The sequence below is a fragment of the Strongylocentrotus purpuratus genome, unplaced genomic scaffold, assembly GCF_000002235.5.
Source record: "Strongylocentrotus purpuratus isolate Spur 01 unplaced genomic scaffold, Spur_5.0 spur5_scaffold_12, whole genome shotgun sequence".
In the NCBI taxonomy this organism is placed as follows: Eukaryota; Metazoa; Echinodermata; class Echinoidea; order Camarodonta; family Strongylocentrotidae; genus Strongylocentrotus; species Strongylocentrotus purpuratus.
In genome coordinates, this window is record NW_022145597.1 from 27,112,154 (window position 1) to 27,136,364 (window position 24,211).

Consider the following 24,211-nt stretch of genomic DNA (forward strand, 5'->3'; position numbering starts at 1 on the left):
ATAGAGAAATTGAACACATGAGTTGGGCTCAGAAATAACAGGAGTGACGATTAGAGAGAGAGAGAGAGAGAGAGAGCAAGGAGAATAGAGATAGATACATATAGTACATGTATATGTACGACAACGAAATTCAGGAGATGGATAAGAGTGATGGCATAATTAAGAGGTAGAGAGAGATCGAGAGAGGGGAGGCTGGGGGTATTGAGGGAGCTACAGAACAAGAAGGAGAGAAATCGAGGGACTTGCAGAGAAAGAAGTAGGATATAAAATACAACAAATGGTTATGCAATTATGAATAAGAGTACCAGTACAAAAAGTGCGTCTGGTGGAGTGCTAACGGGTAGTGGTAGGCATTAATTTTGAAAGAGAATCTTCTATACAATTACCATATAGAAATCATGCTGATATTAATTACTCCAATATGAATCGTATGATTTGTTGACTTCACAACTATTTTGATAATTGATATTTGAGCTACCAATTGGAAGCGGTTTGGGGTTATAGGACTTTGCATTCTGCACTTAAAAAGACAGAGGATTCTTTGACATATCTTGAAGGCTCGTAATTGAGACTATCATGTTCGAAAGACAGTCATTGTGATCTAAATGAAATTTCATCATTTAAAAAGAAGTATAAACGGAAAGGACTTCGGCCGAAGGCATGACGGATAAGAAAAATGAGAAAGTAAACACGAGAGGGCAAAAGGCAAAAAAGGGGCGTGGCAACAGTGAAAGCCATGTGGTGTTTCGATGCGTTGCCATATTCACATTGCGTGCAGGATGCCTAAGGCTGCATGCAGCGGACATCCCGATCCCGTCGTTTTCTCTGCCAGAGTTCCGGCCGATCCATCGCTAGATATACGTAGAGAAACACTTCTTTCTTGTGCAAGAGCTTGGACGTGAGACACACTTATAGGTTTGCTGTGGAGAATCACGGCACAGACATATTTGTTGTGGAAAAACTTTGAAGGTAAATTTTAGACTCTGATTTTGATAATGTACCGTTGTAATAGGAAGTATAAAAAGTCATAATTTGCATTTATCCGTCCGTTTATAGCGCCTTAGGAAGTTAGGGTATGGTAGTCCATCCCACTCCAACAACAGCTACTGTTGCCCCTCGCCTGCTCTAGCGGGCTGCGCCGGGCGAAATGACTGGTCACAATACAATAGCCTGTACTGTAGTGTAATCCAGAGTGAAAGAGATGTGACTGGGATTATGATGAGATAAGAAAGATCATGATGTCATGAAAATTGGGAGGTTAGGTGAGTGTCAGTTAAGATGCCCTTGATTTTTTTTTCCGCCATTTATATGATATAATGACTAGTGGTATATTATCTCAAAAGAGTAAATTGATCTCCAACTATATAGTCTACTAACTATGTTCCGGCTATAATTGGCATTGCCATGCATTGATCATCAGATCAGTTATTTTTTGCTACATTTAGAGATGTGTTAATGCATGGAATGTGGGAATAAAAATTCACTTATATTTAGTCTGCTGTGTGGGGAACTGTAATTTTAAGTGTAATACTTAATAACAGGAGTCCACATTTTCAGGTATTCATGTAATTAGCTGCAGCTTTAAAGTGTTTTTTTTTCATTGATTGAGTACAAATTTGAACAAATCGATACCACTGACTTGACTATAGCCTGTCTCTTGTTTTACATTCACAGATAACCATGGCAACATACTTGATCAGAAAGGCTGTACCAGGTGATTGTGAGGAGATTGTAAGGCTCATCAAGGAACTTGCCGAGTATGAGAGTATGCCAGACCAATGCGAAATGACACCGGAGAGTAAGAACATTTTCCATTTTGATTAAGAAGAGAGAGAATTATGCAGAGCCGTCTTTAACAGAGTTTGGCCAACTTGGTGTTAGTTAGTTATAGCATAATGTATGTGTTTTAGTTGCCCCAAAACAGTATTCATCATATTGTACAACTAGAACTGGGTTAGCCAACTTTGTATATTGATGGCTTTGAAAGAATGTAGTTGGGGAGTGGGGTCGGGGGTCTGCGTGATATAAATCATTACATTTTGAAGAAAAAAAGATCAATTAAGAGATGCACATGAAAAATTTGCAAACATCTCTTCTAGATGCAATTTATGTGTACATACTTATTTGAAGTAGCACAAGAGCAACATGCATGAAAACGAAACTCCTTGAGCTCGTAGGGTGTATGAATATCGATCAAACCATTGACTCATTGAAAATATATAACTGCAGCTTGAATCTGTAGTTGAAGTAAAGGAGTTTTGATCACTTAAGGAAGTGAAAATTAGCAAGTGCAAGTTAACGTCAAAAAAAAAACTTGCCTTAATAATCAAACGAAATCACAAACTCCAGTGAGATTAAAGTACCGGTATTCATTTACATGCGGGATAAAAATTGAACAAGCCTGGTCTTGACCTCTATGTTTGTTTTGTTTTGTTTTACCTGACTGCTAAAAAAGCTTGTGTATGCTTCTAAGTCAGCAACCAAGGGACCGACGGCTTTAAGTCCTCTCCGAGGGACTTGGTAATGAGGAGTAATGCCTTACCAATTAAAGGGCTCTAGCGCATCGACTTGGTTTTGAACCCAGGACCTCCTGGTTACGAGACCACTGCTCTGCCACTGCTCCATTGCACCTCCTAATATCAATTTAATATCAACATGATAATTATTTGTTACTGTTCCTTGATTTTCGTTTAGAACTAAGAGCTGATGCATTCTGTGACCAACCCTTTGTACACCTGTTAGTTGCGGTGTGCACCGTATCCAAGGCGACCGTAGCCTACAGCTCTTTCTCCTACATGTATAGCTCATGGAAGGGCCGTACTGCCTACTTGGATGATTTATATGTCACACCAGCCCATAGAGGTACGGTATATAGATAATTATTCAGTCAATATTATAAAAATATTGACTGGCTTAACTTTCAGTAGAAACCACATATATTGCCATATTGCCCTCGTCTTTGACTCGGGGCAATATTAGTCTAGTTTGGGCAATATATGTAGTATCTCTCTCAAGGCCAGTCAATATTATATAATTATTTCACAGTCAGTTTATGTTGATAAATAGCACAACGTTGGTTGGGTAACCTCTTGTAGGTTACAAATATTTTTGGAGTTTGGATAGTTGTCATATCAATTTAAAAGTGAAGTCTTTTTCAAGATAGCTTTCTTCGATAAATTGGGCATGGAATACTGGTATGTTACGCAGATGTTAACATTTATGAAAGAGGTCACTGTTTCTGTATCTGGGTAATATGTAGACAGTCTTTGTTCAAACAAATTGTTCAACATTCAAACTCTAGGGCGGGAATTTTCATCTATGGCTTGCAAAGGATTCATGTCATAAACTTGTTGAAAACTGTTCTTTTCAAGTGCATAGTGATATCTAATGTGGCAAGACATTAATCTATGTTTGTCACTCTCCGCCCAGGTGTAGTAAACTGGTGCCTGATAGATGTTATTGATCAAGTGCTTTGAGTACCTCAGGGAATCAGGGCTAAAGCCAGGGTTAGGGCATTACATCATAGGTGCCTTGATTATATATCATCTGGGATAGATATGTACCTAGTATAAATGTAACTATTGTTATCATCAAATAGTTTTCTTTGAAATACTCTTTTTTCCACTTTACTCCATAGGCAGTGGGCTTGGAACATCATTAATGCAATCGGTTGCCAAGGTGAGCCTTTACAGCATTAACTTTTTGCTTCAGCTTTTGAAATATGTTAATTCAGAACACTTACAGGTAGTAAACTTCTTATAACAAGTCAGTTGGAAGTCTTATTAGAAAGGTATTTTTGTGGCTTAAGTGTAAGTCATGATTTTATATATTTAAAGTAAATGTTTAAATTTTGTTTGCATGTAAAATTTAAGGAAATTTTAAAGTAAAGAAAGCATGAAAATCCTACCCCAGTGGCATGCAGTCTAGGACCAGGGCCCTTTTACATTAAACTTGTTATCAATAACAAGTTACAAGCTACTGTTATAAGCTACTGAAATCAAGGCATCTTATTGGCTGAGAGCAAATTTATCATAGAAATTAAGCATTTGTTATAGATAAAAAAAAAACTTATTTTATCCTCAAGTTTTTCTGTGTTTATTGTATACACACATTTTATGGTTTGTCCAAGACATTTCATGGGTTCAATAACCTGGCTATATGTGCCTTTTGCACAATTAGAAACTTAAATAACTTCTGAAATAATTTTCCCAATGTCTTTTCTCTATTCCTCCCTCTCAGTGTGCGTTTGAAAGAGGATGTAATCGCATGAACTGGATTGTTCTGTCTTGGAATAAGCGTCCGGCAGAACTGTACGCCCGGATTGGAGGAGAGAATTTGACCAAGAAAGAAAATTGGGAAAATATCACACTATTCCAAGAACAGCTAAAGAATTTTGCAACCAATTATAAAGTCAAACTAAGTGCCGATACAACGGTAAATGTGCAGCTGTGATTTTATTTGAATGCCCTTTTTTTAATATATCTTTTATATGCAGTGTGGGTCAAAAAAAAGTTTACACCTAGAAAATTGCTAATTATTTTAAAAAAACATCTATGAACAGTTAATTATTATACATGTTATGAAAGAGTGTTTTATCCCGAATCATTAGGTATCATTTTTGTGTGGTATATGTTCACGCTTGGATGAACAGGAGGCATTGTTTGCGAGCATGCAAAATCGATTTGCGCCAAAGTTGCTTGTGTGATGTTTGCATAAAATAATTGGGATTTGGGTATTAATTCGGTCTTTGCAGATCCAAATAACATCCCTAACAAAATAAATCATGCCACACATATCAAATATCAACGAACATTTGTGTGCGCGCGCTTGTGTGTTTGTGTGTGTGTGTGTGTGTGAGACTTTGCTTCTGCAAAAATCATATGCAATGCATTTCATTTTATACATTCAATTCATTCTCTCACTCTGCTAATCCCAACATAATACATGCTGTAGGCATTACTTTGGCGCAAGTCAATTTTTGCACTCTCGCAAACAATGCCTCCTGTTCTCCAAGCGTGAGCACATACCACACAAAAATGATACCAAATTATTTGGGATAAAACACTCTTTCATTAGATGTATAATAATTTACTGTTCATAGATGATTTTCAAAATAATTAGCAATTTTCTAGGTGTAAACTTTTTTTTTTACTCACACGGTACAGTTTCCCAATGGAAATCTTTTGGAAAGACCAGAATAAAATTTTGTGTATATATCCATAGGACTTTATATCTGTCTTTGTTTTTTTATTTCTTACAAACTATACTCTCATTTTTCAAATATTTACTTGTATTCCATCAAACGAAATGAGGAATATATTTGGTCTCTTCTTCACCTGAAGAAGGAAGTATGACTTTCAAATATTTGTGAAATTTATCCATGAACAGTTACGAGCCAGAGCAAATAACACTGAGTTCCTATAGGAAATTTATTTATTCAGATGGTCATATCTCAGCCAATACTCAACTTATTCAATTGGTTTTCGACATTTGGACATTATTTTTTATGCTCTTTCGGAAAATGAAGAAAATATTTAAAAATTCTAAAAATAGATTTTAATGATGTCACAGCTTCGGTACTCTATATAAGAACTAGCTATTATTATTATTATTCTTTGTTCTAATTTACACTAACGTAATAAATGGTGTATAAACCGCACTTTTTTGCTGCCGAAAAAAATTCAAAGTCGGGGTGCGGTTTATACATGGTACACATGGCGCTATGCCTGGCAATGTCTTCCAGCTCAGTAATCGGTGTGTTGACATCACCACTAGGAAACTAGAACAACACTCAAATTTGTCCGTCATCTTGGTTTGAAAGTAATCTTTCTGATAGATCTCAATATGTAGTTTATAATAATAATTCCTACACACGGTGTACGTACCACAAGGTTCTATCCTAGGTCCTGTGCTGTTTTTTAATTTACATTAATGATCTTACTCATTCAGCTGCACCTTGCAGTTAAATGAAAGGCCTTCCCGCGTGGGTTTGTTTAACACGGACCTGACTTGCTGCCGACAATTTTTTTTTTAAGGGCGAAAAAAATGGGTGCGGTTAATACACGAGGGCGGTTTATACAACGTTAATTACAGTAATTTAAACAATCACATCCATGAATAAACTTACCTGTACTTAGGTAATGATGTTGAGAAAGAAAATTAGAGGCAGAGGGGAAGAGAGAGAGGGGGAGAGAGAGAGAGGGGGAAGAGAGAGAGAGGGAGGGGGAAGAGAGAGAAAGGGAGGGTGTGTGAGAGAGGGGGAGGGTGTGAGAGAGGGGAAATAGGGAGGGTGTGAGAGAGGGGAAATAGGGAGGATGTGAGAGAAGGGAAATAGGGAGGGTGTGAGAGAAGGGAAATAGGGAGGGTGTGAGAGAGGGGAAATAGGGAGGGTTTGAGAGAAGGGAAATAGGGAGGGTGTGAGAGAGGGGAAATAGGGAGGGTGTGAGAGAGGGGAAATAGGGAGGGTGTGAGAGAGGGGAAATAGGGAGGGTGTGAGAGAGGGGAAATAGGGAGGGTATGAGAGAGAGAGGGAGGGGGGGATAGAGAGTGAAGGGGGGGGGGACAAGTTAAGTATAATGATACTGTGAATGTGAAAAGAACTTTTCTGTGACTTCAAATCGTACATTTCAAAATTATTTCACTGTATCCTTTATTTTCACATGCTTTTTTACTTTCTATCTCTCATATCTTTCTGGCTCTTTATCTCTCTTACCTCTTTTTATCTGTATAGGCCTATCTATCTGTCAAAACATTAATAGTGTGTTAACATTTAAGAGAAAAGTAACCAACATGGTGTTGAATATATGTTAACACTGCTAAGTTTTTTTTTCTATATGATTTGTTGACTTCGCAACTCTTTTGATAATTTATATTTGATCTACAAATTGGATGTTTGGGGTATAGGACTTTGCATCGATCCTGCACATAAAAGACAGATGATTCTTTGACATTTCTTGAAGACTTGTAATTGAGACTATCATGTTCTAAAGACAGTCATTGTGATCTAAATGAAATTTCATCATTTCAACAACAAAAAATCTAAACGCAAAGGACTTCGGTCGTAAGAAAAAATGAAAAAGTAAATACAAGAGGGCAAAAGGAAAAGGGGCGGGGCATGAAAGCCAAAATTTGTGTATATACGGTATATCCATAGGACTTTATATCTGTCTTTGTTTTTAATATCTTACAAACTATACTCTCAATTCTCAAATATTTACTTCAAACGAAATGAGGATTATGGTCTCTTCTTCACCTGAAAAAGGAAGTATGACTTTCAAATATTTGTGAAATTTATCTATAAACAGTTGGCAATCATAAACATGAAACTCGGAAGGAAGAGAAATATTTGCGTGGGTGAAAATTTTCCTTAGGGGTCGATCCAGATTCTGACAACAATTTATGCTGTAAAATGATTGAATTATTGAACTCAATTTGTGAGATTCATGAAAATGACAGTCTATGATGATTAATAAGGTTTCTCTTTTTTTCCTTTGTAATATGTGTCTCGCATCTGATTTTACATCTAAAAGTGCCTGTAAAATTATGATTCGAATTCACCTTGATTTGAATGTTATTTGAATATGAATTCCTGGATTTTTATAAGAGACATGTACAAATAAGTCAATCGCACTCTGAAGCTGCCTTATATCAAATTCAGGTATTAGAATAATATTTCACACAAAGCAGCTCTCTTTTATAAAAACCTACTTGTATGTATTGTTGTAAAGTTACATAATTTATTATATGCATCTGACAGTCATATATTATTGTTGGTAAACTGTGGATGTATTCATTTGGATTGGAAGAAAAATAGAGCTTACAATGAAACAGTACTCTATATCTGTAGCATGATTCTTTATGTTAGTTTGACTTTAAGTTGATTTTATTACCGGTATACAGAACTTATGGCCATCATTCATGAAGCGTAATAACTTTATTCTGTGTTAAAAACCCAGATTAAAAGGGTAGGCTTTGTTTATTGACTTATGGCGTGCCAAGTGTCAACTTCATTCCATTAAAAATTCTACATGAAAGAAAAATCATGTCAACATGAGTAAATTCAATTAATCATTGTTCATCCTGTCACAGGATTAAATTTAGTTATTATTTTGCTACATTTTACATTTTAGTGCCAAGTATCAGGCTTTTTATTATCTACATTTTTGTTTATGTTTGATACTCCATAGATCGATTGAGTTTAGGCTAGTTTCAATAAGTTTTACTAAGTTTATCTTTATGAATTTGGGCCTTAATTTCACAGGGTGATTTCATGTGTCATATGCACAGAGTTGTTTTGTAAGCAAATGTCCCTTCATAAAGTGTGTGACTAAAGATTTTCTTGTTTTTAAAGATTTTCTGTGCGTGTTAAAAAAAAAAAATTCTATACGAATATCATTGTTGAACATTATATATGTACTATTCAACTGTATTTCTTCCATGCCCCAGAAGGGGCCGTTACAGAAATAAAAATTTGTTGTCAATCAATCATTGTCATTGTCACTATGCATGTACATATTCAGATTTATATAGAAATTAAAAAAAACTGAAATATGTAAATTGTACAAGATCGTTTGTCAAGTGTATAATAAATAGTGAATGAGCTAGTGCTACATATATCTTATCAAAGTATTTGTTCTAATTTACATTAACTTAAACACTCACATCCAAGAATAAACTTAACTGTACATAGGTAATGATGTTGAGAAAGAAAATTAGAGGCAGAGGGAAAGACAAAAGAGTAGAAGGAAAGGTAAAGAGCCAGTTAACAGATAGGAAGAGAGAGAGGAAGGGAGGGTGTGAGAGAGGGAGGGTGAGAGAGAGGGGGAAAAAGAAAGAGAGGGAGGGTGTGAGAGAGAGGGGGGGGGGACAAGTTAAGTAATGATACTGTGAATGTGAAAAGACCTTTTCTGTGACTTCAAATCGTACATTTCAAAATTATTTCACTGTATCCTTTATTTTCACATGCATTTTCCTCTCTCTCTTTCGGACTCTTTATCTCTCTTACCTCTTTCTAAGTTTCTATCTGTGTTTCTTTCTGTCAAAACGTTAATAGTGTGTTAACTTTTAAAAGAAAAGTAACTATGGTGTCGAATATGTGTTACCACTGTACTAAGTTTGTTTTCTACATAAATAATTAACTAAAAGCTAAACAGAAAACATACAAAACTAAATTTCATACAGAGATACTTTTATTTACACATAGAGAAATGGACGGAGAAATTTAGATATCAGGATATTATATATATTCCATTTCAAATCATATTTCCCTTATTATTGATATAATAAAATTTACCATACAAGAAATAACCACAATTTATAATGTTCCTGAAGTATCCTTTACTTTCAAAATATTTGAAAATGTTGCTGAGGGCTAACTGTATTCCATTTTCTTCCCCCCCCCCACCTATCTACTAAAGAATGACTTGAGAAATAACATGTCAGTATGAAATCACCCTTGAGGGGGGGTGGGGGGGGGGGGGGGTGGAGCAGATATCAAAACAATAATCAGAATTGTCTTAACAGTATTTGGAATAATTCAGACTGTACAAGACTGATCCAAGTATTCTTCACCAAATTTATAAATATATATATCACAATATATAGTTGGCATTCAAGCTCCATTATTATCCATTGCCGCTAGTTTTTCTTCGATAAGATTTCGGTCACCATCATCCCCATGAAACCGTTAGTAATCACAAGATTACTTGTGAATGAATATAATGATATGATAAGCAAATATTGATAGCATTACCTTCTTACTTTTGGAAAGGTGTACATGTATATCTTATTACCAGGCAGTGGTCGACTTTTGGTACCCGAATTTGAACTATTTGAAATGTACAATTATCGGTGCAACAATCACCCCCATATGGTCAGCTACACATGTTCTGCATTACAAAAATCTTGTATCTATACATTTCAATTTACAGTTAAACTTGTGCAGGGAGTGTTGGTGAATTAGGACATCAAATTGAAATGAGAATTGATAAAATATGGTTTGGATAGAATGAGCCATCTACTTCTTCTTCTTTCCCTTCTTCTTTCCGGACCCCTTCTTTCCTTTCTTTCCCTTCTTCTTTTTCTTGCTGTATGGACCAAGCTGCTTCCGGACCATGACTCCTCGCCACCAAGACTGGAGCTACAGACAAGAAGGACAAAGAGAAACATTCATTTCTAGTATACTGGAAACATAGGCTTTGTCTGTCAGAACTGTTGCACATGAATTATAACGTATACTAATTCAAACTGAATATGAAGACATCTATTCTGAATTATATTTGTTAGAATTGTTATGACTTTGTCAGGTAGCTCTGTCAATGATTCATTACATAACATGAATTTAATTCAATTCAATTCAATTTTGGTTTCATAAAAATATACCAAAAAACAAGTCCAAAGACAAGGTACAAAAAAAATATCACGAACAAAACAAAAAAAAGATTGTAAATTACAAAATGGTATATTAATATCAATATTACAATATAAAATTGATAATTGATATATCTGATGTAAAGGATAAGTTTACTATATATTTGAAGAAAATCATGGTGATTTTGTCAGTCACTTTGTCAGTGAATTGAGAAAGAAAGAAGAAAAAAGAGTGAAAAGTGGAAAAGGGGAGAGGGACAGGATAAAGAGAGATACAATTTGAAAGAGAGAGAGAGAGAAAAGGAAAAAAAAAGGGGGGAAAAAGAAAGAATATATCGGTATTGTATCTTACCGAGACACATGATTTGAGCTCCTCTTCTTGCTGTTCAGCTTTACGTCTTGCTTTCTCTTTCTCTATCCTGTCCTCCACGCATACCTGTTCATACTCTACATACTAGAGTAGACCAAAGATAACAAGAGGCATGCTCAATCAATCATTTATCAACGAGGGGAGGGGGGTGTTTCACAAAACTAAGATTAACTTTAAGTAAGACTTAACTATGGCAGGCCTTTCATGCCATTGTTTCCTCTCACCATTCACTGGCATTTGTCTCTCAAGGAACGTACAAATCGTGGTCACAAATTTACAGAATTTACCTTTTTTGATAGTTCATTATTGCAGGAAAAAATGTTATCTAAAGATCATAATTGAGAGACCAATGGTGAGAGCAATCAGTGGCATGAACGGCCTGCCATAGTTAAGTCCAACTTAAAGTTGATCTTAGTCTTTGTGAAACAACCCCCAGGTTTATTTTCCTTGTAACAGCAGAAATTAATCATATGTTATATGTTTGCCTGAGAAAGCAATTAAAATAATGTTCCCAGTTTGAGAAATAAAAACATGCACATGACATCTATTCTACATCATTCATTTAGCTATTTCAAGCAACATGGTCAAAAAGATTTACAAGCAATCCCCTAAAAAAATTGAAGTAGCCTTGTCCATCATATTTTGAATTATGTAAACATTACAACATCTTATTAAATCTGTTCATGATTTATAAGTGCAGTACAGCACGGTAATAATTGCATGCAAGCCAATGTCTCTGCAATCGTGTTAGACACTTTATTTATTAGATTGCTTTAACAAAATAACAATAATACAAAGTATTTATAAAGTGATTTTAATAAATGTGAAAGTACAACACTAGAGCCAAATTTAGAAGAGTTTAATTCTTACCAATTTGGTGAGTTCTTGGAGCCTCGCTAGATCATTTGACTTTGAAGCCTTGAGGACCTCTAGCTCATGCGTCTTAGCTTCCACATCTTTGTCATACTTCTCCATCCAGTACTCAACCTTCTCCTCCATTTCCTAAAAGAAAGAGACAAAGAGGAACATTTCTGAGATTGTTTGATGTTTCTTTTTAATCTAATTAAGATATTCATAAACACAAAGACATCAGAGACAGCCAATACTAACCCTACCTATCCACTTCCTAAAAAACAAAAAGAACAGAATAATATCAGGATGCCAATCATTATGAAAATCATGTTTACAAAGACATCAAAAGCTTGACATTACTCCCTAAACAACACATTTTATGAAATAAGTCATTGTCTAAATTACAATTTAAGTGACTAGATATACTATAATGTATATTTGGGACAAATTTGTGACCTAATTAATCCTGGATTACTCCAAATTTTTGATGCACTTTAAAGTCAGTTATTTCTCTTTAAAAAACAATGTTCTTAGCTCTTATAATGAGGTTTTATATCAATATATTTATTCATTACTGAACATTTTTTAACTTACAGTTTGATGCCTCTTGAGATACGTCTCTATTTCTGTGTTAACTCTCTGCTCCTCATCTACTTTTTGTTTCAAAAGCTGCAACACAGAAAAAAGGAGACAAAAAGGGTTACGTTAAATTGATGTTCCAACCTTTTGTATTATGAGCACTAGCATTACAAATGTTCTATTTGAACAATCAATCAAAATAGGTTTTGGTTGTTCCACACCTACTTACCTCTCACTACCCCCACACCCCCCCCCCCCCACCCCCATTTACTCCTCCTCCTCCTCATCTTCTTTTTATCCCTCTCATTATCATCATCACCTTATACCACCCACCATCACCACTTCCACCACCACTGTCACAACCAAATAATCCCTCCACCACCACCACAAACATCCCCCCCCCAATCACCACCATCCCCAGTACCACCACTACTATCACCATCGATTAACAGAACTTCATCTCACCTCTATTTCATCCCTCATCTCCTTCTCTGTGAGAAAGCATCTCTTCTGCATCTGTCCCACGGCAACCTCTGCATCTTTCTGCACATACTTGCCCTCCATGCTGGTCTTAGCCTTCATCTCCTGCAGCTGATCTGGAATTATAATTTACATCAGAAATTATTCAGGTGTTAAACTGGCCCAGCCCCCCACTCCGGGAATGGAGGGATACCATGCATGTTCCCAAAATCTCCATCTCGTAACAAAAGAAAAAGGTCTACCCGTATTGACTTTACACACCGGAATTATGCTGAAAAGGGGGGGGGGTGCTGAAAAGGCTTGTATACAAAGGAAAAAGGTCTACCTATATTGACTTTACACACCAGACTTTTGCTGAAAGGGGGGGGGGGGGTGCTGGGAACACGCATATGCATACCCTAAATAACACTGAGTGGGTGGGTGGGGGCGGGGCCGGGTCAAACCGGTCACCTTTTCTTCTTGAAATTGACAATATTTTTTAAGCTTAACATGTTGCTCAGACTAGAACCTTAAATGGGACTAGCACTTAATGTGATTCTAAAGTCTGAAGTGCAATTTAACAAACCATCTCCAGATCGACCAGCAACGGTAGATTCTTATCTTTCTTTTCCAATGCCCCCAATTAACATTCCATGCCAGGCTCAGCCCCACCCCCTGCAATTCTTAACCATTGCAGTTACCCCCTGTAGTGCAAATGGATTTTGTTTCATTTACCCCCATAAAACTTAAAAATCACCCCATGAGAAAATGTGTGTGTGTGTTTGATCATCATGGGTCCCTTTATAAAAACATATAATAACCCCATGGGATCATTACCCCCTCCAGCTTAAGAACAACTACCCGTAGTCAAGGGATGATCAGCATTTCAAGATCTAACTCACCTTTCAAATGGGCAATCATCTGATTCCGCTGCTGTGTCTCCTCCTCTCTTTCTACTCGCACCGTGGAAATCTGTTTCTGCAGTGATCGGATTTTCTTACGACCTTCTTCTTCCCTGATAAAAAATTAACATTTAGACATTGAAATTAGTAAACTGCACATATACACATAGAATGCACTATGAACATGACAGACAATGAAAGCGGACAAAATATACAGTTCCTCAGGTAAACAAAGGGACATCCCTTCACTGCTATTATGTAAAAATGTGTAGAACAGGTGTCACATGCATATTCACCTGTTCTACACATTTTTACATAATAGCAGTGAAGGGATGTTTCTTTGTCTACCTGAGGGACTGTATATTTTGTCCGCTTTCATTGTCTGTCATGTTCATAGTGATGACATCCAAAATACAGTATATTTTCCTACATGTACACATAATGTTCACTTCCTACTGAAGAAAACCTAGAAAGTACCTCTTCAATAAAAATTACTCAATACATAGGAGGCCTAAGGGTTTGTAATTTTGCAATGAAAATAATATAAAACAAAAAATTGGGGTTGTATATTAATCCTCACTAAAAATGAAGCAATGAAGCACAACAAAAAAGTTTTAAAAATCGTTAGATTGACTTACTTGAGAATGGTGTTCTGAAGCTCCGCTTTTTTATTTTTCTCCATGGTAACAGACTGGATGAGGGCAGTAAACATCTTCTCTCGATTCATCTCATCCAACGTTGCACTTAGGACATCTTGAAGGAATTGTCTATGAGACAGAACGTCAATACAATCATTAATGTGAATTATAAGATGATGACGTGGATCCTAATCAAATGATTTGTTGAAAGCGTACACGTGACCAAGCATTTATTTTGACTAATGCGTCATCATGTTATAACACATTATTTTATTAAACAAATAAAACATAATCTTATAAAACAATACACAGCATTTTGTTCGGGGATTAGTCAAATTACCCACACTCGGTACCTTAGAAACAGTCCAAACACCCTTGGCTACCGCCTCAGGCGTGTTTGATTGTTCCAAGGGTACCTTGTGTGAACAGGAGTGAATAGGAAAAAAAATGATTTGAGAGTAAAGGGATGGAAGACACATGGGAGATAATAATGACCTAACTCTCAACACAATGTAGTGTTGGTAAACAGTTGATAAAAGAAAATCAAACAGATTCCACTTCTTCAAACATCTTTTAGGGTAAAATACATCTATTAGCATCTATCCATCCAATAAGTATTTTTTGTGAAAAAAAATAATCATAATTTTGTCTTACCTGTCATCCTGCATCTTATAAAGATTATCAGAGGTCAACGGACTCTGCTTCAGACTCTTGGCAAAGGTTTGATTGGCAGTCCGGAGGTTGCCCACGACGGACCCGATCTCCTGGTTGTTGTCCTGCAGACGACGTGCATCTCGCTTTGGCCCTGCCCTAAGGTCGGTCCTCTGCTGCATCAGATTCTCATACTTCGACTCCAGGTTCTTTTGGCTGTCCAGGATCTGGCTAATCTCATCTCCAACCATCTAATTATTCATAATTGAAAGTTAAGATGGTTGTTGATTAATGGAAACTGATAATAAAAATTATATTTCAATTTCTATTGTCACTTTTTGAAACACTTTGACTATACATGTAGGTTCTTTTGACTGTCAAGAATCCGGCTAATTTCATCTCCAACCAAACTGATTATCAATATTTGACACTCAACATGTTAGTTAATTGATGGAAAATATAACATTAGCATTCAATATCTATCAACTACACTTCATTAAAAAAAAATACAAATCTAAAATTGTGTATAAAAGGCTATGTCAGAACTGTATTGTTTAAAATGAATTATTTTAATATTTCTGTACAATTATGTACAAAAAACACATATGCATGTTAATTAAAAGAGAACAATTAAAAGAGAGAGAGAGGGGGATAGAGGGGGAGAGGGGGAGGGGGAGAGAGGGGGAGGGAGAGAGAAAGAGAGAGAGAGAGAGAGAGGGGGTGGAGAGGAAGGGGTAGGGGGAGACAGATCTAAATGGTATACAGTTGGCAAAATCATTATCAAGCATTGCTCTTAAGACAATCTAATATTTGTGAATGACATGTACATTATACATCATGGAGTCCAGATCACCTTTCAAAAGCTTTTAAAATCTAATTTATAATCTACCTCATTTGCATCCTGCCTTCCTTCGAAAGTTGAGGGCATGATCTTCCCCAGCACCGCTAGCTGATCTACTGTGTCAGCTAGCACGGTGCTGAGGTACACCGAATCAAGAGATGTAAGCTCCGACATCTCGTCTCCCTTCTTCTGCTTCTCTGGTCTTTGGAAGTTTGTTTCTCGTCAGACTCTATCGTGGAACAATTGAAAGTACAGGCAAGCAATTAACTGGTGAGTATTTTTCTCTGCATTAGAATCACTCGCAAGGTTGCAAGGTTCTCTCATGGATACTACTTCTGCACAGTGCAAAGCAACTTCTTACTAGTTTGCACTAAAATTATATGTCTCAGATCCTCATTACGGTAGATAACTTCACACAGGAGCGCCCCACCCGCAACCCACCATCGGTAGTATGCTGCTGCATTTGTATTGTGCAGCAGTTTGCCGTGAAACCTGTTAAAAAGTGTATACTAATATCATCGTCTTCCCGAAAAATACTCCAAAAATAACAAGAAAATTGACACGAAACAGGTAATATGACGACTTTTAACTCATGATCTTCATTTGGACATTTAATGAATATTTACTTCATTTTGGGTATGTTTTAGTAAGGTATCTCCACGCAAAATACAACTCTGTGTTATATCTGTTAAAAATCTTGCAACCGTATTTTATTTTAAACTGAGTGTCAGAGTCAAACAGCTCACGAAACGAAAGACGTCGAAAGATGACGTCATTCGTGAGCAGCTAGCACAAAACAGGTCTACTGATCAAAGACCTAACAGTGTTGTATAACCCAACTTAAACAAACATACAAACAATCATAAGAATTCACAAAGACAAAGTCAGTTCAATCCCTAACAGTATCAGGGAATAATTTTCCTGGTATCGCATCGCAATTTGCTATGCATTTTTGCATGACTGCTATACAAAATATCTTTTGTGTAGCAGTTTTCTTCCATAGAAATGTACAGAATTTCATTTGAAATATTTATCCATCGGCTGAAATTGCTAATCAAAAAATTTGAGGAAAATTATTCCCTGAGTATAGTAATCACTCCCAAGCATCGAGCATGAGCACTAGATCTGCACTACCGTACGGGTACGGATAAGAGCGGAGCCTGTGAGCTGATGGGCCGGTAGGAGCGGCAAAGCTGCCCTCCCGATCCCGCACCAACGAAGTGCTGGCGAACTGTGTCTAGCTCCATTCCATGTACCTCAAAAACGTAAAGCTCTTTGAATTATAGATATTCTTCAGGAATAATACAAAGAATAGAGTCTATGTGCTACCATCTTTTCAGAACTTACATATTTTTTCCAACAGCAACACCATGAAATATGGGAAGTTTTTCGAGGATGTGCGACTGCTTCTGCTTGTTTACGTTGTATCTAAGCTCGTTCAGCGCTTGGCTCGATCAGTACGATTGATGTTCAACTAAAATTTTACAAAAAATAAAATATAATTGTTATAATTTTGCTTACAAGAATATTTTAATACACAATTTATAATATTTTGTACAAGGCTAGAATAGTGTACATGGTAAAAAAAGGGTATGTTAATAACTGAAATATACTATATCTAATCCTTAAAAAATCCTTTTCCCTTAATTTCTCATCAGAAGTGGTAATGCTTACTTTGTTATGAAAAATTTACAGGCTTACATTCAAATAACAATGCATCAAACGTACATGGGATTAATTATTCTAGATAGCTATGTTATTTTTCTTTACTATTAAATGTTTCTTAAGTTTTGATGGCTTATTGAAAAGTAGATTTTGCCCGATTCTGCGGAGGCACATCGCCCATCTCCCCATGAACGAATTTTCATGTAGCGCCCGTACTATACTGTATGTAGATTAGCATGCAATGCAATGTAGCAGTCGACACGTAATATATCTGCACCAAACGGTGGATTGATGAAACCTCCCTTTTTGTTGATACGATGAGGCGTGTTAATTGATGTGATATCGTACATGTCTTGGTAATAATGGTGAAGAAAGGCTTTCTCCTGTCACAATTAATTGGCAATGCTGATGGTGATGGTTGAGAATGAGAGCCAGGCTAACGCCAAGCCAGGCTGGCATGTGTGAGAGTGAGACGGTGTCGGTGAGGGCAAATTCAATTCTTGCTCCCCAACTTGATTTTAAGGGTGTTTTCATTTGCTGCACCACTTCTTTCTGACCCACTCTTTTCCCATTCATTTTCTACACAGGCGTTTTCATGATTGGCTTTTTGGCTAGCGAATATTCATGACGTGAGCGCGGTCATCTTTCATTTTGTCGCGCTTAAAATCTGCAATTTTAACATCCTCTCTTTACAAATCCACAATTGATAATAAATCTCTGTTCCCCCTCTCAGCGTGCACATCCTTAAAGTGTTGTAATCGATGCGCTTCTAATTTACACTTTAGTTATTTTCTTTTGAAATCTTCCGCCGATATGTAACAACTGTAGACCTACTGTAGGCTAGGCCCAAACTTAAGTCATGAATCCACCAATGCTACTGTTAGGGTGTCTGATCGCGCACCCGATGTTGTGTGCTAAAATTCTTCCCATAGAGATTACACGCATCCCTATGCAGTCTACGTGCATTGCGCGACCATGCAAAAAAAGTCAATTTTTTTTTTTCAATTCGAGATTCAAACCTTTATCTGTTGTGATCCTGAAGGTGATAATCAATAAATGAGATGTCATATGAAAGAGCAGGTAAATTCCAATATTTCTAAAGGGGCGTAGCCCCCGAAATTCTAAAAATATCTTGGTCAAAACAGCAATTGAAACATTGTGTCCTGGCTAACTCTGAGGTTTGTCACTTTTGAGATATGACGCCCCGATCGATAAGTAGTCCCAGTCCTAAGGAACAATTCTATGTGCTTATATTTTCGCTAGCCCCCAGGGATCACAACTGATAACAGTTTAAAAATACCCTTCTCGCTATTTGGTGAATCAGCTAATTAGGGGGCGTGCGCTCCGCTCAGTCCAAACCATGGTTACATCGCGTAACATCTCCGCGCACGAACGAAACCCCAAATTCAAGTATGGGTGGCCATTCGCGGCATAGAACCCGGAAGTGAATACACGTTATAGTCAATGGCAATATCGCGGAGACATCTCCGCGATATTGCCATTGACTATAACGTGCATTCACTTCCGGGTTTATTGTGCGACGAACGCCAACCATACTAGTCAATGGCACATGTCGCGGAGACAGCGTAGCTCAAGCTGCAAGTCGCGGATTGGCTTAGCAGCATGCGTACGATATGCATACGCTTGCATATCGCGCGATACAGCTGTTTGGCTAAATTTAGCAAAACAACATCACTCTGCGTAGACGTCTTTTTCGTCGATTTTGACCAAAATGATATGAATATACCAGCGTTTTGGAGGGGCTGTAACTTTTGATAGAAACATCGGTGAGACTTGAAATTTGAAATGTATTATTCTGATAACATCTTTTATTCAAATATCAAACAAAAATGGTGAAAAACGATCCCAAATTGAAAATTGAAAAATCGTTCAGACACCCTACTACTGTTTACAAATAAATCTTGATTTATTTAAAACAAAACAAAACGGTTCAATAGATATCACGAGTTGTATGAAAATAGAGTAAAGGAGGGGGTTTTCAGCTAAATGTCCAAGAATCAGTTGGTATGAAATCTATTTTGAATCAGTTTGGCGGTATGACTGAGATATAAGATGAAATGTCTTCAACTACAAGTAGCTTGTTGCCCCAGTGTTGCTGGCCACTGCTTTCAATCAGTGATATCAGTGTCAGAGTGGGCATACAGTAATTTTCTTCCATGTCTTTCTCAATATACTGGATATCCTGATATTCAGTCTGAGGGATAGGAGGTACAATTTAATATATGAGATGAAGAAATACCCAACCCCAACATTCTGATCAAAAACAATAATACCATCATGCGGGCGGGTGCGTATGGATAACGCGGATGTACTTGTATTGTGCAGCGGTTTGCAGTGAAACATGTAAGAAAATTGTATTTCAATGTCTTTGTTTTTAGGAAAAATACTCAAAACAGATAGGAAAATTTACACAAAACAGGTCAGAAAGATACCAACTTTGAAATCATGACCATTATTTGAACAATTGTTGATTTTGTGTTTGTTATACTTGTGTTTAGTAGGGTACTCTCCACACGTGAGTCATGGGTAGCTAGTCGGGTAGGCTGCCGGCCCCAGAGTATAGGCACACTTGTAAACTAGCGCCAACTCTCTATTTTTGTTCAAACAGTAACAATAAACAGACTTCCATTGTTTGATTTAAGAGTCAAAATATGTCTGGAATGAGAGCTATGAAATTGGATCTGTCTTGAGTGTCTGCAAACCCTAACATTTTCTCAAAGCATTTTAATCTTAGATAGTTGTTGTTGCTGTGTTGTTGTTGTTTTTTTTTTGAGCCATGGTAACCCCTTCGGAGCAAATGTACATACCGGTATATTAAAACAAAAGTAAATTTGACAATTGGTATGCACAGAGGGTGACTCTCCCAAACACATTCAGGCTTTCAAAAGTCTTAACAATTTAGCACTTGTAGATGCACTTTCATAAATGGAAAAGAGTTGACCAACTTTGCTGCGCACATCTACTGTCAACTGCTTGCTGAGTTTGGTCCAAACTTACCAAATACCAATCAGCAAGAAACCAATGTGATACAAAGTCAGAAGCGGGACAAATGCAATTGTTTTCTGGTTTGGGACATCTATTTGTCAAATGCATGCAACTGTTTCTTTTTTTTTTTTTACAATCTCGTCAATGTAGGATGTTGTTTTTGATAACAGTATTTTTGTTCCTTTTATAGAGTTGGTGGTTGGAGCTGGCAAGATGGTAGCATCCAAAAGGTCAGAATCTATATTTCAAATTTTTCATTCATGCACTTACAACCAAAGTTTAATTCTTTGGTAATCAAATATTACCAAAGAAAGTGCTACAGAATTGTCAGCTAGCAGGTGTGGCAACTTGTATCAAATATCAGGAAGCAGATTATTAGTTTGCTTTAATTAGTTTTGAAGAAGTGTCTCTTGGGTTTATCAGAGATAGCATGTACCCCTGGAACCATGTGTTCTATGAACATTAATTAACTTTCAATGAATGTTATCTGCTCTATCCAAACATTGTCAAATGCAGGGTGGTAATAGGTTACTGTGTTCTTGGGCAGATGTAGCAAATTGTAGATATAGTTAACATTTTTGAATAATTGCACTTATTGTATCCAGTTCAATACAAAACAAAGGCTATTTTGCGGGGTAGTTATCACAAGTTATCAAGGCATTTAAAAGTTTGAGCAACTGGAATGTAATCCAATTTTACACTTTATGTAACCCGGTCTATCTACAACACAGGTTATACTCTAGGGCCGTTTTCACAGGTTACAGGAGAGGTCTCCGCAACCAGAAGGAGAACCAGGCTCTCCTCAAGCTAGAGGGAGTAGAGTCCAGGAGGGAAGCCACATGGTACCTCGGCAAGAAAGTTGCCTACGTCTACAAGTGCAAGAAGTAAGTGAGATAAAGATGACAGGGTGTAGACAAAGTCATGAGGGATATTCAGGCCTGATAATTACCTGATTTAAATCGGTTTCCCGATTCCCCCAGTAACCCTTACACTAACCATGACCCTACAGCCTGTCCCTAATCATAACCTGTATCTATTTTACCGATGTGGGAATTCTGCAGTCAAGCCCTAAAGTACTTACACAAATTTAATCAATTTTTCATAGCAAAATGTGTTAGTCCTGTTTTATCTTCTAATCTTTCTCCTCCACTTGCTGCTAGACCCAAGTGTCTTAATAAGCCAACCAATTTTTGTCCTAATACACTACTGTTGCTTGCTCCGGTATTCAGCAGTCAAGCCAAAAGGGTGACCTGAATTTGATCGATTACCCAAGTAAAAGTTAGAGTTGACAGTCATATTAATTCCATGTCCCCTTTTGATCCAACTTCAGCAAGGCATTCTCCTAATGCCTCGTGGGGTACGTATTCTGCAGTTGAGCCCAAAGACAAAACAAAATATAAATGTCATGTGACAACAGACCAGTTCACGGTTAGCACATGGCTGCAATGACCTGAATATCCACAGATCTTCAAAACTTGAAGAGGTCCCATTTTGTACATTTTGAAATAATCAATCCTACAGCGATGGAGGTGCTATATAAATAGCCTTTGTTTCCCCTTTTCAAAGAATACTTACACCTGTGTATCATGGAGTGCACTGCTTGTGCATGAATGGATAATGATTACATAACTTTCATGAGCGCGTATCCAGTATTTCGTCTCTGTGTATTTCACAATTTGGTCTGCAATGACCTTTATCTGCTCATGCTCAGACTGCGCTGTGAACTGGCTTATTTGTTATTGCCTTTGTTTTGATTAACTTGCAGCAAGACGAAGTGCCCCGGCAAGGACAAGCCAACCAACACCCGTGTGATCTGGGGTAAGATCATCAAGACTCACGGTAAGAGTGGAGGATGCAGAGCCAAGTTCAAGAGCAACCTCCCTGGACAGGCTATGGGCAAGAGGATTAGGGTGGTAAGTAGCCGTAACTAAGACACACTAGGGCAAGTCAGAGATATTTTGTCCTGTACGTAAAGCCTCGGTCACAAATGCCATTACAAACAATTTTCAGACCATGGAAAAACGGAGATTCGTGTACAAGCCTTTGTGACCGTAGCATTACCAACATCATAGTTGACGATTAACCATGCATCAGGTCTTTCGTCTTCTTTGAGCATGGCTGATCGTTAACGAAACTGAGTTTTAAGTCTTTTGTCAACTCTGTATGTTGCTACGGCAGGCAGCCAGTGAAAACGAATTTGTTTAATCAAAATGTGGAAATGCAAGCATTACTTTAAAAAAACAGAACTTTGTTATTCCTGGCTGATTTTTCCTGATTGAGGTGTCTTATGAAAGGGCAGAAAATGAACTTTCTAGAAATGTGATTTCTCTTTGAAATTCAGATACCATCTGCCAAATGACTTTTTGGTACCCTCTCTTCAAATTGTTTTTAATCATTCTTGCATGAAATATGCATCATATGAATTGAATCAAATCAAAATGGATCTGAGCTTTACAAATACGTGTCATTTATTAATTATAATTGGGATTATGTTATGATCAAATATTGATAATTCTCGGTTTCGTTTTTTCTGGGACGCACTGTATATGTCGCACATATTGTGGTTGCTCTTGACGAGACTAACAGACCGTACAAGAATTACATTACCATGAATGTCCAAGAATCAGTTAGTATGGAATCCATTTTGAGTCGGTTTGGCGGTATGACTGAGGTATAAGCTAAAATGTACAGTCTTCAACTACAAGTAGCTTGCCCCAGTGTTGCTGGCCACTGCTTTCAATCAGTGATATCAGTGTCAGAGTGGGCATACAGTAATTTTCTTCCATGTCTTTCTCAATATACTGGATATCATGATATTCAGTCTGATGGATAGGAGGTACAATTTAATATACAAGAGGAAGAAATACCCAACCCCCAACATTCTGATCAGAGGCAATAAAGCCCTGCAGTGCCCCAGAGATGACAACCCTTCCAGATTTTTAAAATATTTGTTATACATCACTCCACACATATGTTAATGCCTCCCTGAATTTTTGAAAGGTTATTCCAATAATGCTGTATGCAGTTGATAAAAACCTCCCTGATTTCTGAATGAATCCTCCCTGAATGTAGATGATGGCATATGCTGCATTTCATCAAAGATAATATTGATAGAATCAGGTTAGGATTGCAGTCTGCTTCAGTTGTATAGTGTTTGCAGCTAAAGTAGCAAATCATGGATAGCCACGCAAGGGCATCATCCAACCTGTTATTCGTTGAAGAATGACCCAAAGCTCAAAGTTATGAAAACATTAATTTATTTCCTTTCATCTCCCTCTCTCCCTCTCCCTCTCTCTCTCTCTCTCCCTCCTACAGATGCTGTACCCTTCCCAGATCTAAGTCAACCATCGTCAGTGTATAGTATCTGCATCAACATGTAATAAAAATCTTATGTGCTGGTGAAATACTTGACTGCCTGTGTTTGGTTTGTATTATAGTTGTCTGTAGTTTCCAGAGAAGTTGAGAAGAAAACAGGTGAAGTTTTGTGACGGACAGTGTAGGATTTCTCTCCCTCTTTGCTAGAAGATAAAAAGGAAGATTAATTTCCTTCTTTTCTAGAAATCGATCAAACTTTTTTCCCTCCAGGCAGATTGGCGCACTCAAGTCAACTTGTGTTTTTAAAAATATGTTAAATGAAACTCAAAGAAATATATGCAACAATTTGCTTCTTTGAACTTTTGTTAATTTGTTTTGGTTACGATACTGCTATGGAAAAACACATGTATAAAGATTCCCAAAAAATCTGGAGCATCCATTTTTACCAGTAAAATACAGGAGAGGAAGGTAAAGAAATCCTATTAGATTTGTGAAAGTGATGTGTGAACAGGTTTTCATAGCAAGGTAATTTTCTTAAAGATGAAGTGAGTTCTGGTCATGCGAT

At 37.1% G+C, this 24,211-nt stretch overlaps 3 protein-coding genes across 3 annotated transcripts; 2 read left to right on the forward strand and 1 right to left on the reverse strand.

Annotated features, from left to right (window-relative positions):
- Window positions 1-679: 679 nt before the first annotated feature.
- On the forward strand, window positions 680-4,525 carry LOC100893060 (diamine acetyltransferase 2). The gene is made up of 5 exons (XM_003725668.3): window positions 680-969; window positions 1,675-1,798; window positions 2,695-2,862; window positions 3,638-3,678; window positions 4,240-4,525. Exons 2-5 carry the CDS (start codon window positions 1,681-1,683, stop codon window positions 4,450-4,452), a joined length of 540 nt encoding a protein of 179 aa, XP_003725716.2. The 5' UTR covers window positions 680-969; window positions 1,675-1,680; the 3' UTR covers window positions 4,453-4,525.
- Window positions 4,526-9,170: 4,645 nt separating this feature from the next.
- Window positions 9,171-17,120, reverse strand: LOC580012 (dynein regulatory complex protein 9). The gene is made up of 10 exons (XM_011676035.2): window positions 17,008-17,120; window positions 15,709-15,889; window positions 14,823-15,070; window positions 14,169-14,297; window positions 13,531-13,643; window positions 12,635-12,765; window positions 12,185-12,259; window positions 11,609-11,740; window positions 10,721-10,822; window positions 9,171-10,138 (listed from the first exon to the last, which is right to left on the reverse strand). The coding sequence occupies exons 2-10, from the start codon at window positions 15,832-15,834 to the stop codon at window positions 10,016-10,018; spliced, it is 1,179 nt and encodes a 392-aa protein (XP_011674337.2). The 5' UTR covers window positions 15,835-15,889; window positions 17,008-17,120; the 3' UTR covers window positions 9,171-10,015.
- Window positions 17,121-17,290: 170 nt separating this feature from the next.
- Window positions 17,291-23,737, forward strand: LOC579897 (60S ribosomal protein L35a). Its single transcript, XM_779989.5, has 5 exons — window positions 17,291-17,323; window positions 20,522-20,561; window positions 21,063-21,215; window positions 22,097-22,244; window positions 23,647-23,737. The coding sequence occupies exons 2-5, from the start codon at window positions 20,545-20,547 to the stop codon at window positions 23,668-23,670; spliced, it is 342 nt and encodes a 113-aa protein (XP_785082.3). The 5' UTR covers window positions 17,291-17,323; window positions 20,522-20,544; the 3' UTR covers window positions 23,671-23,737.
- The last annotated feature ends 474 nt before the right edge of the window (window positions 23,738-24,211 follow it).

Bases quoted from the DNA above. Each gene is read 5' to 3' on its own strand.
- LOC100893060 (XM_003725668.3), top strand. From the start codon at position 1,681: ATGGCAACATACTTGATCAGAAAGGCTGTACCAGGTGATTGTGAGGAG. The intron at 1,799-2,694 runs GTAAGAACATTT...ATTTTCGTTTAG, and splicing joins ATGCGAAATGACACCGGAGA to AACTAAGAGCTGATGCATTC. The intron at 2,863-3,637 runs GTACGGTATATA...TTTACTCCATAG, and splicing joins TGTCACACCAGCCCATAGAG to GCAGTGGGCTTGGAACATCA.
- LOC579897 (XM_779989.5), top strand. The intron at 21,216-22,096 runs GTAAGTGAGATA...ATTAACTTGCAG, and splicing joins TACGTCTACAAGTGCAAGAA to CAAGACGAAGTGCCCCGGCA. The intron at 22,245-23,646 runs GTAAGTAGCCGT...TCCCTCCTACAG, and splicing joins TGGGCAAGAGGATTAGGGTG to ATGCTGTACCCTTCCCAGAT.
- LOC580012 (XM_011676035.2), bottom strand. From the start codon at position 15,834: ATGTCGGAGCTTACATCTCTTGATTCGGTGTACCTCAGCACCGTGCTA. The intron at 12,766-13,530 runs GTGAGTTAGATC...TTATAATTCCAG, and splicing joins GATGATTGCCCATTTGAAAG to ATCAGCTGCAGGAGATGAAG. The intron at 10,823-11,608 runs GTAAGAATTAAA...GGTCTACTCTAG, and splicing joins TCCAAGAACTCACCAAATTG to TATGTAGAGTATGAACAGGT.